Source organism: Siniperca chuatsi, linkage group LG2 (assembly GCF_020085105.1).
Source record: "Siniperca chuatsi isolate FFG_IHB_CAS linkage group LG2, ASM2008510v1, whole genome shotgun sequence".
NCBI classification, from domain to species: domain Eukaryota; kingdom Metazoa; phylum Chordata; class Actinopteri; order Centrarchiformes; family Sinipercidae; genus Siniperca; species Siniperca chuatsi.
Window position 1 is genome coordinate 17,897,294 of NC_058043.1, and position 19,287 is coordinate 17,916,580.

Consider the following 19,287-nt stretch of genomic DNA (forward strand, 5'->3'; position numbering starts at 1 on the left):
CCATTAACATGAAGACATTTAATCTGCCCATTTAGGGTTTTTAGGACCTCAGTTTTGTTATTTTTCTCCATTGATGTTTGATATTTTTTCACACATATGCACATTTTCATGCAATTATATAAGTATATGTTATTTGCTTTGAAGAGTGTGAGGAGAAAAAAAAACAAACTGTATAACTTAAGGGTTTAATATAAGTGGCCTACGTCTGACCTACATCAGATTGCAGACAATATTTATGACTGACATGACTTGACTCAGCAGGCAGGCATACCAGGAGTTATACCGAGATAACAATACATTCACTATGAAGTAACACAAGTGAACGGGCGATGATGATCGTTGCTAATAGTCGCCAAAACAGCCCGACAATAACAAACCACTCCCTGAAACTATTCATGGCTTTGGGAGCATGTGTCCGCTGTCAGCAGCGCACCTTTCCCTTTGGGTTTCCTGGTTTCGGCATCATATGCATGATGAGCCTGTTGCCGTCTGTGTGTGATGCTAATTATGTGTTTTGCATTCTCGGACTGGGGGTGGATGGTTGTATGGGGCTATAGTGGCTGGGTGTGTTGGGTTGTTTTGGGTCCAGGTAAGTCAATTTAGTGCCAGCTGCCTGTAGCATCACAAAGGATGTGCATGTATGTGGTTCACCACCTGAGGGTCAGGATCACCCAAGGGATCCCAACATACATCTAACATAAAGGGGACTGTAAAGGGGTCACCAGATGATTAAAGGGATTTTAAAAAATAGAATATTCCTGTTACACACTATTTGGTTATTTTTTTCTGACTTCGCTCCAATTCTTGCCATCTTCTTGTGGAAGGCCACTAAAAATCAGTCAAATGAAACAATCCATGAGGGCAAAATTGTCCCAAACTGTCCACATTAAAGCCATAACCTGTGATGAGGAGAATAGATATTTGATTGGTTGGGAACCGCTGTACCACAAAGTCATCAGTCCTCCTTGGGAATTTTGCAAGTCTTTCTGTGTCAGTCAGAGCCAGTTAATTAAACTGTATGCACAATACATTCATGCACCAACACATGGAGCATTTTCAAAATATTTAAAAATATAAGCTCTGATGGAACTAATTAAAGAATTAATTAAAACAAAAAAAAAACAACCAAAAAAACAAACAACAACAAAAAAAAATTCAAAATCTATCAGTTACTGAGCTGTCTATTACATTAATGCTCGATATGCTTGTAGTTTAACACTTTACAACAAAATGTATTTGGTTACACAAAGGTACATTTTGCACAATCTGTCATTTACATTTAGGAATGTGCACAAATCAAAATGAAGTATTTTGGTTTTCTTTTTAAACATAAACTCTCTAGTCAACAGACTTGACAGCATCAGAAACTAATCTAATGTGGAACTTTAATTGAAGAACAACAGAATATTTTAAAGCACTTGCTTTGTGCTTGCTTGCAACAGCTGTTGTTTCCAGTTACTTTGCTTTCAGTGATACAACAATTTAAAGGGCAGCTTAAGGGACAAACTTGTAAATGCACACGTCCTGATGGTTGTCCTAAAGAATAATACACATTCAGTCAGAATCAGACTAGAGGCTGATTAAAGAAGAGAGTCACATGATTTTAATAAAGGTACAGTTATTGTTAATTTTAAAATATACATTACAGCTACAGTCCAGTCTACCTCAGTGTAGTATAGTTCTTTACATGTAATTAATTCAAAGTATAAAACAGCTTTTCTGTAAAGGCTTTACAAAAATACCTTCAGAAGCAGAGAAATCTCAGGGGCCTTTACTGTACAGTACATAAAATACTACAATTAAGGAAGTTAAGGGGTCTCTGGATTCTACTGGTACTAGGTTTTACTTAAAACACATAAAGTTCAGCATGTATTTAATGTCAAACAGCATGCAGTGGCTAAAATTCATGGCAATAATGGCACTTAATGGGCACTGGACAGAAATCATGCAGAGTTTCATTTCAGTGCTGATACAGCTGGACAATATACGTTATTAACTTGTCCTTATAACGTAGACCTATTGAATTTGTTTCAGTTATTTCAGAACCTGAAGCTGACAAGAAGACATTTTATCAAAAAGTAGCATCCTAACATTTTGTTTTCACTGTTATTGCCACATTCGTAGATAGCTTGAAAATATGTGTTTTAGTTTTTTAGGTGCATGTTGAAATCATTAGAAGCTATGAGGTGACACACTTTGCATTTTAAAGTTTGTGTCCTTTCATTGAATACATCTTTAATATAGATGGAAAGTCTTTGCTGGCCCATGAATATGTGAGGAAAAAACAAAAACAGTACAACCATGCTGTACTCTGACAATGACCCAGAGATTTTTTCGACATCCATTTGTCCTGATGATGATTTGTGGGTTATCCTGAACCCACATCTTCACTCATTCAGTTGTGGTGCAGTTATACCAAATATATATTTCAGTGGTACATAAAGTTGGAAATATTAAATGTTGGCCCTCATATCTCCTTGAATTCTTGGCACAGGGTGCAGAGCTTGAGGTCCAAGCTTTCTGTTAGTGTCTTCAGCAGTATTTCGTCATTCTGAACCACCTCCATGAGCTCCTCATAGGACAGTTCACTTGGGAAATAAACAAACACACACACTGAACTCAAATCCTTCACTGCTGGTGGTGACATAGATTCATATTTAGTGAATAATTTGGCGAGCTTTTTCCATCTATCCCCCCTATCTCCACTGATGTCAGTCTTGTCAAACACCATGTTGGCAAAGTCTTCTGCTGACATCTCACCAGGAATTCCATTGATCGCACGGATGGACTAAACATGACACAAAGAAAGGAGTTGAAGACTGACACATGTATTGCTTAATTGTTGCTTCCATTTTTTTCAACCAGTAGATGTCAGTTAAGTGTCAGCTGCTTGCCTCTGCACATTGCATTACCACAGGATGTCCTACACTCCTCTAAGCCTGAGGTGGGATTTCTGTGCCTGATATCTCATTCAGACCCGAATGGTCTGAGCATGTTGTTTCAGGGCAGTACTTGGCATTTTCTTAGGTCTGTCACTAAGCCATTCGTCAAGCTGAAGGCTCATGCGCACCTTAATTATCAGAAGCAGCTCCTCATGGTCGATGCAGCCACTCCCGTCTATATCATACAGTTTAAAGTACCAGTAGAGCTTCTGCTGCACCCCTCCTTTTAGCACCCGGGTCAGAGCGGCTACATACTTCATGCAATCAATTAAGCCATCCTACAAAAGAAAAGTACAACATAAATATTGTCATAAGCAGAGCCATATGGAATTTAAGGTATACTCCTGCCACATTAAAAGCTTGGCAAATTGTGGGAGCAAGGCCTGTTGCCCACCCATTTTATACTTTCGTTAAATGTAATACTTCTGCTACACTGATCTACACCTCCAAAATAATCTAATAATACAGTCATAACTACTGAATAAACACACTTTTATTGGAAACTCTATATGATAGTTCACATGTATGTAAAAAAGAGGTTGCACCTGTCTTGTTTAAGGTTGTAGGTCATTTGGGTAAGCAGCGTCTGAAGGGGTAAGCCCCCTCTCTAATAGACTAAGTTCCTTTCAAACTGATTTTCTATAAGCAGAAATAACATGAACAACTTTCCTCTAATGAAAACACAAGCAAACACTGAAGCAAAATACACATGCAGTTTTTCAAAAAATTGGGATGAACATGAGCCAGTTTCTTTGCTCATACAGTTAATAGACACGAAATAGATGTAATTGGTGGATACAAAGTACATACAAACAAATAAACATACATGTTTTAAAAATATTTGTGGGATAAAGATGATGATGATCATTATAATTCTTTTTTTTATAATAGTAGTAGTAGATTTTCAGTATTATTGGTATATTATGAGTATGATTTGGGTTATTCATATTACCATCATTATTGTAAGCTATCTACCTGCAAATCAATTAATGTTATGTAAATTAAGCCTGGCTTTTATGAATCACATACCAATTATTACTGCTCATTTACCCAATTTCTATGTAGGCATTATTGTGTTTAATGAAGTCTGCAACTCAGCTATGTGTTCATAAGACCAAAAACCTCTTTCTGTATTTCTGTATTTCAGTTTTCTGTAACTGTGAATGTATTTTAATATGCATCCACCTTGTTGCTGTTTTTAATGCTTCTTTTTGATTCCTGATATGTGTACATGCCTGGATAGCAGTATAATACTTGGAATTTGTGTACTTCATTTGATTGTATGTATATGTTGCTTTCCTGTGTCCTGTATGCTTGTCATAAACAAGACTAACAGTCTACAGCTATGCTAGTAGCTCTGTGAGGCTGTACTTGATGCTCACATCAGCAAGCTAACATGCTTACAATGATAATACTAGCATGCTGATATTTAGCAAATATAATGTTTTCCATTTTCACTGTATTGGTTTAGCATGTTTGCACGCTAATATTTGCTAATTAGCACTAAACACAAAGTAAAGATGAGGCTGATGGGAATGTCATTAGTTTTGCAGGTATTTGGTCATAAACCAAAGTATCACACAAGTGGGAATTTTTGACCAAATGGTGGCTCTGGATGAAAATTCAAGAGATCAAAGTTATCACAAATCATCCTCTAGGGACCATGAATGTCTGAACAAAATGTTACAGCAAACCATCCAATAGTTGTCGAGATATTTCAATAGAGAACTAAAAAGTCAAACTCATGGTGGCGTTAGAGGAAAAATAAGAGGTTCACCAAAGTCAGTAGGATTCAGCCTCTGGAGACCATGAATGTCTTTACAAAATTTCATGATAATCAATTCAGTAGTTGTTGAGATATTTCAGTCTGGACCAAAGTGGTGGGCCGACGAACCGACCAGCATAGCCTTCCCTAGAGCCACTTTGCTAGCTTAGCACCAAGACTGCACTCATAAAATGACATTCACCTGAACAGAACCTGAAGTCTCTGTTTTAGTATTGTTAGATCTTAGTGCCGCTTTTGACACTGTGGACCATACACTTCTATAGCAAAGATTAGAAAACTGGGTGGGACTCTCTGGAACTGTGCTTAAGTGGTTCAAGTCATATCATCATGACAGAAAGTACTTTGTCTCCATTCGTAGAAAAGGTTTCAGTCGTAGTCATCTGGACACTGTTTTCAGAATCAAGACATTTCGGCTCCCATCCGGTTGTCTCCATTGGTAACTCTGTGTATCCGAGCAAATGGCCATGACTTGCAGAGTTCCACAAGGGTCCATCTTGGGACCTCTCTTGTTTAACCGCTATATGCTTCCTTTAGGCCAAATTATACAAAATAATAAAGTAGCTTACCATAATTGCGCAGATGACACGCAAATCTACATTTCACTTACAGTCAGTGATTATGGACCTGTTGGATCTTTGTGTGGCTGTATCGAACAAATCAATGGCTTGCACAGAAAGAAAGACAGAATATCGGCTTTCACTTTAACTCTCATAACTAAGAGTCAAGCCAGAAATCTTGGCGTCATCTTGGACTCAGTTTTATATTTCAATAGTCACATCAAATTGGTCACTTCGTCTGCTTACTGCCATCTAAATGTCCAAGCAAGACCTAGAAAAGCTTACCCACTCCTTTATTTCCAGTAGATTGGATTACTGCAATGGTCTATTCACGGGGCTTTAAAAAAAGTTCTGTGGCAACTCCAACTTATTCAGAACATTGCTGCCAGGGTCCTCACGAAAACTAGGAAGTACGACCACATTACATCAGTTCTAAAATCCTTCAACTGGCTACCAGTCACTCAGAGAATTGACTTCAAAATCTTGCTGCTCATCTACAAATGACTCTGTGACTGTGGGCCCAACATATCTTTGATATGCTTGTGCCATTTGAACCTCCTAGAACCCTTAGAACATCTGGGACTAGAGTTAGAACAAAACACGGTGAAGCAGCATTCTGTTATCATGCAACACAGACCTGGAATAACCTCCCAGTTGATATCAGACAAGCCCCGACCACTTTCAAGTCAAAGTTAAAAACCTTCCTATTTTACACTGCCTACTCTACCCAGTAATGACTAATAATGTATCTTCTTAGCTTAGATTTTAAATAGCCTTAATTTGTATTGTTATTAAATTATTTTCCATTTAATTAAATTGTGCATCTAAATGTGGGAGTATTTGCTGTGTTCTTTTATTGTTTTACTTTTACTTGATTTAAAATGTACTAGTTCACTTTGTATCACTTGTCTGTACTTTGCACTTTGCAAAATTGTAAATCTTTTACCTTTGCTGTATTTTAGTAGCCTGTAAAGCACATTGAATTGCCCTTATGTCATTCAAATAAAGTTGCCTTGCCTTGCCTGTTGTTTTTTAAATAGGGAGAAGTGAGTTTAGTTTATAAGCATGCAGAGCAATAACAAGGGAATTTTAATACTGGTTAAAAAATATGTGGAACAAGACACCATTATGCTACAGTATCAGGTATTAATTGAAACATGCAACACAGAAGCATACAGCAAGCGACACATACATAAACAAACATATATTACTGTGGCACAATAAAAGCAATACAACTATGAAAGACGTGCATGCAGGCTCACACAGATATCACTGGGAACAGTTTTCATTTCGAAATACTGACAGAAATGAAAGATGCCTTCAGATGGCAGATCTATAATGCTGAAATACACTGTACCTGCATCTGTCATCCTAGTAACTGCACACATTCTTCCACACATTTTATGTGGTTCAGATATCATCTGTAGTTTCATTTCCATTTACAACCAATTCAAACCTCATCATAATGGAATGTATAATATTTATGGTCTTTCTGTCTTCATTTCCTTTTACTTCAGTGTGTGTAAACGCATAATGTCAGGTGTCTTTGTACTCATGTATGAGTTACAATGCTCAATGTGCTAATGCACAGGTCAGGGCCTGTATGATGTGTAGCTAAAATTACATAGGAACAAAGGGGAGGAAAGCAGAAGTTCATCAGAAATTTTTTTGTATAAACTGGTACCTGTATTTGCCATCAGGACACTGTCATGTTTCAACATGATAAAACTTTAAAACTTTTATCAACAGTGTAAAGTGGCTTTATTAGTTTATATGCAATTGAAATACAATTAAAAAACTGTCATCATGGTGCCTCTCCTTACTGAATGAGCTTAAAGTGGTAATTAGTAACTGAATAAATGGCTGAATAATTACATGAATGAATGGCCCAAAGTGCTAATGATGCCCAGATCTGTTACTGCTTGCATTTTACGATATCCTGCGTAGAGCTGAGCTGTACAGTGTGTTCAGCACTGTGAAGCAGGTAAAGTGTTAAAGGCTCTTGCTAACACATTCTTCACATTTCAGCCAGCATCAGTCAACAAGGACAGAGGAACTGGATCAACCAGTCTGGTTTGTCTCCAGGACAACTGAGGTTTAGGTGCGACAGACAGACTTGTGACTGAGCTTTCTGGATATGCAGGAATATTTCAAAAATCCACTGTTACATAATTAAAAAACACTGGGCCAAAACTGCTCCTACTTAAATTCACTTCACTTTTACAATTGATATTCAAGGAAATAGATCAAAGGTCCTTATTGGATTATTACTGTTAATAGTAAGTGAAGTCTTATTCAGATCCTTTACTTAAGTAAAAGTAATGATACTACAAAGTATTATCAGCAAAATGTACTTAAAGTTATCAAAAGTAAACTCTAATAATGCTCCATGGTCCGTCATTGTTATAATATATATAACATTTTTGGATGATTATTTCTTTAATTGATACAATTTAACTATTAATACCAACAAATAGCTGGTATAGCACACTGTGAACTTCCTCAGCTCCAAGGCCATGAGAAAAACAAAGATCTTCGTTCAGCTCAGATGTTCAGTAGGTGAATGCTGTTGTCAGAGGTCAGCTCACTCTGACCTTTAGAGGATTCTTTGTCCTCTTTAGCCAAGGCTCTTCAACATCATATTTACAGTTATCTTGCTTACATAGGTCACATGCTTCACCATCCTTAGGTAAATACCGCCATGGAATTCAGGTAATACTTAAGCAAAGACACAGATTTGTAATAAAGATTAAAAAAAAGGATTCATAACAAAAACTTAATGTTTCAACAACTGAGCAAACACCCAGAGGGATAAACAGCATGGCAATTACTGATTTGTTATCTTAAGGCTTCTGACAAACATTACACGCAGAGAACATATCTCTGCAGTCCCGGCTCCAGGCTCCATAATATCTGTTTGATATTTTTCTGACCAAATGTTGTTAAAAGTTCCGCAATCCAGGCACAGGACAAAGGGTGATGGGTGATGCTTTTACGTTTACCTCCAACACTGTGCAAAGTCCTCCTCACTGCAGGTTAGCTGAGTCTGTGCCACACTGTAAAAAAGCTAGCAATATCACACTATTAAAATACTCTGTTACAAGTAAAAGTCCTCCATTCACATTTTCCTTAAGTAAATATACAGTATTATCAGCAAAGGGTACTTAAAGTATCAAAAGTAAAATTACTCACTCTGCAGAATGAATCCTGTCAGTGTTATATTATTGCTGGTTGAAGTGAAGGAGTTAATTTCAACTGCTTTATATACTTTTGGGTAGTTTAATCTATAACAATGCATCATATTTTATAAACTGATCATAGGCTTCGTATTTAAAGTCTTCATCTTCAAAGTATAACTGCCTGATATATGTAAATATTTGCCTCTGAAATGTGGTGGAATACAAGCATAAAGTAGCATGAGATAGAAATACTCAAGTACAAGTACATTAAAGTTGTATTTAACAGTGGTGGAAGAAGTATTGAGATCTTTCTAAAACTAGCAATACCACAATTTAAAAATACTCTTTTACAAGTAAAACTCTTGCATTCAAAATCTTACTTAAGTAAAAGTACATAAGTATTATCAAGAAATTGTATTTAAAGTATAAAAGTACTCACTATGCAGCCAAAATCAGCTCAGTCGTTGTTACATTACTATAGGCTATATTGCACTTATTAGATTATTAATATTGCTGCAGTAACATGTAAGATGGATTTTAATAGTGTAGCTGGCTTTTTTATACTGTTGGGTAGTTTAATGTACTGTTTAACGATGCATTGTATTTATATGTGCATTGTAGGTGTTTAAAATCTTAATCTGCAAAGTAACTACAGGTAGGCCTACTTAATAAATGTAGTGGAGTAAAAAGTACAATATTTCCCTCTGAAATGTAGAAGAAGAAAGTAGCAGACAATGAAAACACTTAAGTAAAGTACAAGTAACTCAGAATTGTACTTAAGTACAGTATTTGAGTAAATGTGGTTACTGGATGTTTTGAAAGGTGCTATAGAAATAAAGTATAATAAAATTGATTTACATATGATCTGAAGATGACTGTTTTATTACTCATTTATAACCATAAGCGCAAAATATCCAGTTTATTTCCCTCATTTGACTCATATAAAATAAAAGCCCATTTGGCTTTTTATCAAGGTGCTGTAAAGTTAAACTGTGTTTCCTGAACATGTTTATGATGGTCATTAATCAAATAGGCCTGATGTTTCTTCCAAGTGAAACCACTGCCACAGTCAGTCAGCTCTGCCAACTAGACCTTCGAAGTGTTTATGAGGATGACGGACTCATTTCACGGCGATCTAAGCTGAGCAGGGAGAGCAGGTCGTGAGCAACCATTAAAGACAGGAGCAGCTCAGTGAGTGCGCAGGTGAACGCAGATGAGATTTGTCCTGGAATGTCGCTGAAAAGGAGAGCTGAGGCCTCACCTGTTGGGGGTGTACAAAAAACAGGGAGGCACAGTGAAAGGAGAGTGGGCGGAGTCAGATCCATTTTTTCTGTCGGTCCCGAAAAGTTTCCACCAAATAACTGCAGGCTTCAGGCTTACCTGGTGCGCGGCGGTGCACCTGTCCGAAAGCAGAAGAGAGTAACTCACCTGCTGCTTCACCTCGGATTTACCTGTTGATCAAAATGCGTCAATAATCCTGCCTGAACCAGATCGGTCGTATCTAGACATTCACTAATCATTAATCATGAAGAGGGGAACGTTGAATTTTTTGGGTCGGAAGAACCAGTCTCTTTTCGGCTCCAATATCGAAATCAAGGACATGGGTGAGTACAGTGTTTACAGGGCCTGTAGGCTATAATGGAGATTATTACTATTACTACGATTACTATTGAGGAATAACACGACCTTTGTACTTGGTGTTGACATGGGCAAAAGTGTTAGAACCTGTTTCAACGAAGCTCCCATGTGTAGACTTTATACCTGTTGACAAGTGGCTCCTAAAGGAAATCTCAACAGTATTTTAGTATTATAGTCTTTTTAATGCCATGTCCTGATGAACAGCAGGTGTCATCAAGGGAATATGATTCAGCCATGATAAACCTGTTCTCAAATGTCCCTTCTTGTAAATCTGGGTGACCTTGCAGACGTGGCTTCACACTGACCTGTCCTCTGTCCTCCACAAATTGTGTTCACTTAGTGTAGTTTTGTGTTGCCTTAACAACGCTTTAAGGAAATAAGGGCTTGTAGTTTAGGACAGGCATCTCTAGAAACTCCAGCCAAGTGGGAGAATTGGTGTAGCTGAATATCTCCAGGATCTGTTAGACAAGAATTAGACAAATTAGAATTATGTCTAAAACAGCTGCTTTCAGTGTGCTTGTTTGACTGATTTTTACGGTTCTGACCTGTTTGGACACAGTTTGAAATAGTTTATGTGAACATGAGTCAACTCTAATCTTAGATAGAAAACATAATGATATCTAGTGGTGATTACAGGTGAAATATCCTGAAAAAAGTATGACAACCTGACAGTAGGACTGGATGATACTGATGAAATCAAAAATCACATTACTTTTGTTTAAATACCTTGATATCAATACACTATTTTAGGGATTGGAACATTTATTAGTATCATAGGAACATACTATAACAACATATATGCATACTATTACAACTGAGCAAGTTCTATCTGCTGAGGAAGACCGTGAGATGCGGTTGATAGATAGTAAGTGGACCTTGAGTTAAGTTTTTTTTTTTTTGCCAAATGATAAGAACACAGTGTGAAATAATAACCATGCATTCACAGTTCATTTCACTCAGCTTAAACAGTTAAATAATGAAGTTGTATTGCTTAAATGTAAAGCAGCCTTTAAGACCAGGAAAAGACCATTTCAAAGAGGTAATACTACAATATCTGGGTAACACTAATCCCTGACAATATCTACTCGCACATGTTGATATCAGTTTGCTGATAAACTGTCCAGCTCAAAGTTTCATTTGATTGGCGAGAGCAGGAAACAAGAGCTATGCAAAGCCACAACATGAGAGAGAGCATTTGTCTATTTAAATCAGGCAGGTGCACAATAGGGAAACTAATCTTTTGGTTAAACTGGTTTAACACCACAGGCAATTCTCTCTGTAGTCGTTCATACTGATTTGATCCCTCAGTTGTATTTATTTATTTTTTTTTTGGTGTGACACCATCAAATTTTTGGTCTAAAGTGCGTGAACATCACAGGGACAACATGATACTTGTTGAGTAAAGGAAAAACACTTTGCCTTCCTTGTTTATAATGTCAAGCTCTTCGGTTATCCTTTCTTCAGCCACTTTGAAAAGTGTTGCTATAGAATGCTGACAGAACATGCAGACTAAGTGCCTCTCAGTGACAAGTTTCTTTCATCAGTCACTTAGTGGACAAACAAGATGACAGCAAAATAACGTGCGGCTTCTAATTTTCTGTTCTTCAGCCAACCCCAGTGACTTCTGATATCAGTTAGTTTAGCAAAATGGGTTTTTCAGCTGTCCTGGTTTCTATTTGTTTGTACTTCTACATTTAAAGTTAAGGGAATACGATTAGTTACTGGCTCTGTATCTCAGTGCTCTTTCAACTCACCTTTCCCCTTTTGGCCTAAGTCTAGGATTGTATTTGATTTGAATTGAACACAAATATGAGATAAAGACCATCAGGCAGTTTTTCTGACCATTTCCACTAACATTATATTAGAATTATATAAATATCTCTTTGCCACTTTGACTCCAAAATTCAGTATGCAATATACTCCACTGTTTTCAGTACAAATAACAAAGAACTTTAAAAGCATTAAAAACATTCACGTTTAGCTGACATGTGATGCCAGGTCTTTTGGAGAGAGTGAAAATATATACAACTCCATCAATTCAACCTAAATTTATCCCAAGAAATTAGAAAGAAACTCAATTTGCCAAAGCTTGGCAACAGATCAACTATTTCTATTTGGGAATGTGATTAACATATATACCACCATAATTAAACTTTCACTTCAACACGATGGTGAAATAAAAATAAAGATTACAGTCATCTGTTCAACTGCCCAAAACTATTTAGTTGTCAACAACAAAACTACCTGGAACACACATGGGATCATACAGTAGATCATTAGGTTGAGTGACAACTACTAAGAGGCCACTTTGGTGCACACAGTATCTCATTACCTGTAGAATGACTAGAATGTACTAATCTTCACCTGAAAGAAGAACAATGGACAGTTTGACATGGTGCAGTTTCAGAGGGTGAAATGTGCTAAATGTGTTCTTTTACAGGTAAATTGAAAAATATCTGGCCGTGTTCATCTGCATCTTACACCAACACCATTAGTTGTCCTCTCTGTCCAAATTATTCACAGAGTTTTGAGCAGAAATTGAATGGCTGAAATCATGAACTGAAACTTGCCTTGCTAACAAAGGGCTGCCAGAGGATTCAAATCTTTTGCTTTTTATTTCCTCAGACAATGTGGACCTGGTGCTGGGGTCATCAGCGATCCCCGAGTCAGGAACTGCCAGTGTGCGGGCCAGACCCACCGTCAACCATCACACTGTGAGTTTCTCTGTAAGGCTTCATGGTGCATATACTGTAGATATTCACATTTATCGCTCAGTTTCCGATATTGGAATAAAATAAGATATGCGTCTCCACCCTGTTGTTTACCTGCAATTTAAGGATTATTTCATCTTGAACTCTGTATCTGAAGAGCTGCACAGATGCAAATTATTTGATGAATGACAGTTTAGTGTTTGACTGGCGGAGAGCGTTTGAATCTGGGTCACAGAGTCAGGACATGTATGAATCTGAAAAAATGGCTCATGTTGGGTAATGTATATTACTAAGTGTTTGTTAATCAATCATTTGTAATTTTGTCAGTTGTGCATTGGTGTCGGTTGAGTTTGGAGATGTTTGTGTCTGTTGGTTGAAAGTCACTTTCCCTAATAACTGTAATATACTCTCATGTGGGAATGATAACTGTGAAAGATGGCGTAACTCACAATGTGATATTATCACAACATGTTGTCCATAATAAAGATGATTTTTCAAAAATTAAGAGTAAGTCAGAAAAGGTATAGTGCTGATATACATTTATTGCATTCAGAGGTGCTTTGCATTTCATAGAATTTTAAAACTGGAAATTTGAAATTTACTGCACAAAATAGCATATTACAACAAGGGGCCACAATACAATTTTGGCTTGTGGCCCCTTGTTAAAAAATAGTCTATTTGGTGTCCTTTATGTACAGTATAACACTCACGGGGCCATTCTGCAGCATACCCATAGCACTACATTAGCAGCCCATATGACTGTCAGGCCTCCCATTATGTTGTCATGGTGCAGATACAAATACAAAGCTCATTTCTGCTCTGGTTCACACACCTCAGTGTTTGGGAGTGTTCTGTGAATGCATCTGTGGCATGTGTTGGTCGTGGCACACCCAGCAGCACACAGGCAGGACAGCTCAGACTACTGCAACAGATGAAAGTGAGTCACAGCCCAGGGAACAAACATGAAATCAAATTGGATCATACGCCATCTTTACTGACACACCTTCTGACTGTGGTGCTGTGTTCATACCTTTCCAGGAAGCCACATAAGTGTCCTGTGATTATTAGCAAAGAGAGAATTATGTCATTCAAGGTGTGATATCAGGCAGATGTCCAAATTATTTGAATTGAAACTGAGACCTGTTTGACGTTTTTTGGGATGTGGATTGTTGGCTGAATTTGCCTATAAAGTACAGTTTTATTCTATGTATAATAACTTGGTCTTTCTGAAAAGACTGTTTATGCAGTGAAAGTGATGTGAGCGTGTTGTTTTATTGCATTAGCAGATTACTTAAAGAGCCTGCAGTACAATAATGTCAAGAGGTGCAGCAGTAAAAATATGTTTTGTGTCGCTGGACTGATTTTTTTATTTTGCCCTTTCGAAGGGCAAATACCCCGTTAACTCTCATGGACTTGTATTTTGTCAACACAGTCTGTGTTTATTTTTGGTGGCGTTTTTGCCGTGAAGAGAACAGTAAATCTGTCTCTCTCACACTGACACACATACATACAAACACACAGGTATCTAAGTGACAGCCTGCATTTTTCTCAGCCAGGCCCACTTTAACACTAGACAATGTAATAGGAGTATCCTCTGATCCACCAAGTGCTCATCATGAGTGAAGTATATGAAAATGTGGTGTACAAAAACAACCTAAACATAAACCTAAGAGTAGCCTAGAAATGCACTATTTTCATGCATTTTGTCACAGAATAGTTAGTTGTAGTAAAACAATGAGTTTTATTTTCTGTCAGAACACATTTTATTATATCCACGGCAGTACTTTAAACATTTTTTTTATTTATTTATTTTTTTACAGATTTTACTTTAAATTATTTGCAAATAAGGCATTTGTGAACTACCATACAGCAGTCTCCTTGTTATACCAAGACCTGTGAACCAGTGAAAGTATTTGGAAGCAACTTTTGTTCTATCAATGCTAATAATGTAACAAGTATTGGATATGTTAACCTGTTTTCAAGGAACTTTGAGAGCTACAATAGTTGAGAACTGGTTTGTTCACTCCAAGAGTGAATACGTGGTGCCTCTAGAACAGGATGTAGAGTTTATCTCATGTTTACTGCTGTTTTTGAACCATGCTTTGTTTCTTGTGTCTCAGATGTTGAAATATCAACAGTCTGATGGTGTTTGTTTTTTTCCTCACAGTCCTCATCTGACAGTTTTCAAGGGTTTGCCGTCCCAACGCCCAAAGTCCCCCTCCTCCCCCCTGTCAGTGTTCCAAAGATCAACGGTTCAGGTGAGCATCTACCCACCTCAAATATGTGCTTTAAGTATAACTTGGCAAATGCCAGCCTTCCATTATTTACACTCCGAAGGACCCAGATCATGTGTGGTGCCTTTACTCAGACTCAGTTGATGGATCACAGCAATCAGAATGTCTCCATGTCTCCAAAGGGTTGAACATACAGGGCAGGTAAATGTTTGTCTAGGGCATTGCTCAGTAACCCACCTGAATGTGTCCAAACAGCCATACCAGATGGCAATTGTATTTACAGAATGGGAGTGTTTGCATTTATAAAAAGAAGTGGATATCATGTCATTTCTAAATGTCAGATTATCATCTTACTTGTTTATCAGGCTTTTAACTCTATAATTCATTTCAGTTTTGTTGATTCTTTATGATCTATCTATTTCTCCTTTTTAAGATATCTGCTGTTATTGCCATTTCCACACACAAGTGAATGTGACATTGTTGATGCACCTGATCATATCCAGAATTAATCTAGGAATTTTATTGTATTTTTACTATCTTAACATTTCTCACACAGTTCTGAATACTTCTACAGTATGTAAATGCTTGAAACATGGGACAGCAACACATGTTAAATATTGTAAGTGCTCCTGTTCCACAGTGTACAACAGCACTGAACTTTTCTGTTATTCTCCTTTTTTATCCATAGTCGATGGAGATCGTTTGTCCAATGGATCTGTGATATCTGTGCCTGACCTCGAGAATGGAGAAATATTTGTTCCTCCTCCTCCCTCTATGGCACCTCCACCCCCTCCTTTTATCCCTCCTCCACCAGACTTCATGGGTGACCTAAACAGTCTAGACCAGGCAACCTGTCAGCCTCCTTCCATGCCCGCTCCTTCACTGACACCCTCCATGGAGGAGGAAAACTTAACCTTCTTAAAACCGCCACCAATGGCTCCACCAAAGCCTCCATCTACTTGCTCTAGTGGCTCTGCATCATCCGTACCCATTTCTAGTCCACCACCTGCCAAAGTTCCTGATCGTCCAACATTTGCCCCACCACAGCCCCCTGCTAATAGGCAACACAATACTTATAAGACACCACCTCCAAAGCCCATTAGACTGTCCTCTATCTACACCCTCGACTCCCCACCACAGACTCCTGCCCCACCTCCCCCCATTCAGACACCCACACTGTCCACCTTCAATCCCCAAAACACAGCAAAGCTTTACAATGTTCCTAAGACCTCCATTCTCTGCGGGTATGAGGATCGTGACCCAAGACCCAAGCAGATGTTACTCCTGGAAGATTCTGGGTCTGTCAAATCTGCCCCAGTGCTTGTCCAGGTGGATGAGAAAGCCCCTAAAGTGGCTACACCATCTAAACCGGTTTCCAAAGATGTACTGGAGCTGAAGGAGAACTTACAAATTACCCAGCCCTCTCAATCACCCCTGCCTGAGCCAAACAAGGAGGCTAAAACAGGGACAGTTTCAGCACCACCAGAAATAGACAAACCTCTCCAGATTTCACATCGGACGTCGCCACAGCTTCAGAAAGTGAACAGTACTTGGGTGGATTCAGAGCCCAGCAAGGACAAATTTAAAGGATCTCCAAGTCAAAGTCACAAGTTCAGTCCATTATTAAATCGTAAACTACGCAACCTGAAGAGTAATGAAACCAACGGGGCACGAGAGGGACCTACAGCTTCCCCGCTGGCTCTTTTAATGGCGGCTAAAGAAAGAGAGAAACAGAGATCGACTCACTCTCTGTCACGGGAAAACAGTGCCAAGAAGAACGAGCAGCCTAGTGCAAGCATTCACCCAAGTGACTCGAGTCCCAATTCCTTTACTGTCACCCCAAAGTCCAGCTCGTCCTCTTCTCTAACATCTGAAGAAAGAATACAGGAGAGTCCACAGTTTGTCAGTCTTGTGGAACATACGCAAACAATTCAGACTCCAGAAAAATCCAGCAGTCCTGCACTGGTCAAGGATCAGATGCCATCTAACAGTCCAGCTCTCAGTAAGGTGGCTGCATCCCCAAGTGCAACCAACCTGGTTGAGCAGAAACGAGATGCAGAGCAAAGCCCCTCAAAGTCTCAATCCGCACAGCATGAGGGTAATAAAGAGGAGTTAAGTATGCCATTACTCCCCCCACCGCCAGAGTTTGACGATTTAGATGAGTTTATGGGGCCCCCTCCTTCCATCCCTCCACCTGACCCTCCCATGAAAAAGGCACCAACACCAACTGTGAGCTTTCTCCCTCCAGCTCAAGTTCCACCTCCTCCTCCAAAACCTAAACCTCCAGCACCTCCAAAACTCCCACCTCCTGACATTGATGTCAAACCAAAGCTGCAAGTCGAGACAAAACCCAAGGTGGCACCTTCTCAGCTACCATCCACTCTTTCATCTAGTCAGGCCACACTTCAGAGCATCTTACAAAAGAAGATGTTGGAAATGGACCACAAAATGGCCCCAGTGAAGGAGGCAGAATCCAGTTCTGATGATTGGGGCACCCCCTTGTCTGATGAGGACAATAAGGTCCCTGCTGTCCCCAGAGCCACACCACAGACCAAGAAGTACCCTGTGATCAACAACAAAGCAGCAACCCTGAACATGCAAGAGCTGGAGAGTAAGCTTTTTAGAAAATATCAGGAGACCTCCTCAGTCAAAGTTCCCAATAGGTAAGACTTCCAGTGCTCAAATATGACACCTTCACTTTTTGAGACAATGAGCTCAGTGTTTAGGTACATTATCAACTCATAATCATGAATGTGTTCTTTTTTTCAGCAACGGACTGCAGTCAAAACATCAGTATGGTATGACCTTTACAGTTCGGCCTGGAACCAAACAGCCCATTACTCTTGTTAGTAAAGGGGAATCTTAATACATTGTGTAAATGAGATAGGTGTTCTTCTGTTTAGCACACATTGCATGTGATTGGATAATGTGGTTTGGTTTGTACAATGGGAGGAAAAAAGCACTTTGAACAAATGAGTTACACAAATGTGGTTGGCAAATATGTTACGAATGTCTCATAACAATGTTCTGCTCAGTTCTGAATGTAGTCTGAATGCATTGTTCCATCTCTGGAGAACACACTATCACTGTCAAATAATGTTTTCTGTTTTTATATTTTATTTTTGAAGTGTCACAGTCAGGTGGACAAAGTTTTTTTTTTTAGCTGACTGTTTATTCATTGTAGAAGTATATGTTGCCTTTTTAACCAAAGTGTTTAATCAATCTCAGTGCCACATGGGTAATATTCATAGTATACGCAAAATTCTATTCATCTTAAATTATTCATAGCTGTAAAATGTAAGCTGAATGAAAATTAATCTACATTATTCAGTAATCTGCCAATGTGGTGATCTCTCAGTAGGATTGTTTCTCATATTTATTGATCTAGGAAATGTTTTGCCATCTGTATAATAGTTATTCTACTGCAGTAAAATGTGTGTCAATGTAGCTACGCTCATGTTTTATGCTGTACATATCAGTTTGTATAAGATTAAAATAGAACTTAGATATTGTAAGATGTAGTTTTATATACATGTTAAGGTTGTATAATCAAAGTATTTAAAATATTGGTTATAGTTTTTAACAACTTCCTGTTTATCTACACCAAATGTTGTCCAAAAACTCCCTAACTGGAAAATAAATCCAAGCAGTGATTATATGTCCTTTTTTTATGCACAGTATTAAGCTTTTGTGTTAGTATCTAGACGTCTTAGTCAAGAAGACAAAGGTACAGCTAACATGGTGCTTTTCTATGTGTATATAGAAAAAAACTTAAAATGGCAGGACAGTTGCACTGCAGTTTATATAATATATTGGGGTTAAGAATAGGGAAGCACCAACAAAGATTTAAATCAGCAATATCTCGATTAACGTTGACATCTTTTCTGACATGGTCTTAGATTATTCAAGTTCTTTCAAGATTCAGATGTCAGTCTCAGTATTAAACCCTTTGTGAAATTAGACATTGCCTAATAATTAAATATATTATTTTTTAACGGACAATAATAACAACTCTGGCGTCTCATCATACTATCCACCAGAGTAAATGCAGTAATGTTAAGGCGTTGCGCCTTGTACTTGAATGATGGAGGCAAGACAATGTTCCTGAACTCCTGGATGATGACCTAAAGGTGATTTCTCCTTCTTTGATGACATTGGTAATTAAAATTTACCAAAACTCTTAAAAACAACATTCCATTATTGCGGGCCTGACTGTTGGTGTTTGATTGCTTCAATGCTT

General features: G+C 38.2%; 2 protein-coding genes across 3 annotated transcripts; one reads left to right on the plus strand and one right to left on the minus strand.

The window, feature by feature from the left end:
* Window positions 1–1,638: 1,638 nt before the first annotated feature.
* Window positions 1,639–7,968, minus strand: LOC122887629 (guanylyl cyclase-activating protein 1-like). Its single transcript, XM_044221073.1, has 3 exons — window positions 7,948–7,968; window positions 3,071–3,220; window positions 1,639–2,788 (listed from the first exon to the last, which is right to left on the minus strand). The coding sequence occupies exons 1-3, from the start codon at window positions 7,966–7,968 to the stop codon at window positions 2,468–2,470; spliced, it is 492 nt and encodes a 163-aa protein (XP_044077008.1). The 3' UTR covers window positions 1,639–2,467.
* Window positions 7,969–9,557: 1,589 nt separating this feature from the next.
* LOC122863069 (pollen-specific leucine-rich repeat extensin-like protein 1) lies at window positions 9,558–18,701 on the plus strand. Of its 2 annotated transcripts, none has more exons than XM_044169177.1 (5): window positions 9,558–10,068; window positions 12,728–12,828; window positions 14,981–15,071; window positions 15,736–17,710; window positions 17,817–18,701. In XM_044169177.1, exons 1-5 carry the CDS (start codon window positions 9,990–9,992, stop codon window positions 17,911–17,913), a joined length of 2,343 nt encoding a protein of 780 aa, XP_044025112.1. In that variant the 5' UTR covers window positions 9,558–9,989; the 3' UTR covers window positions 17,914–18,701. The 2 variants fall into 2 exon arrangements, with proteins under 2 accessions (XP_044025112.1, XP_044025122.1); XM_044169187.1 differs by having other exon boundaries at window positions 9,617–10,068; window positions 12,728–12,816.
* Window positions 18,702–19,287: the final 586 nt, after the last annotated feature.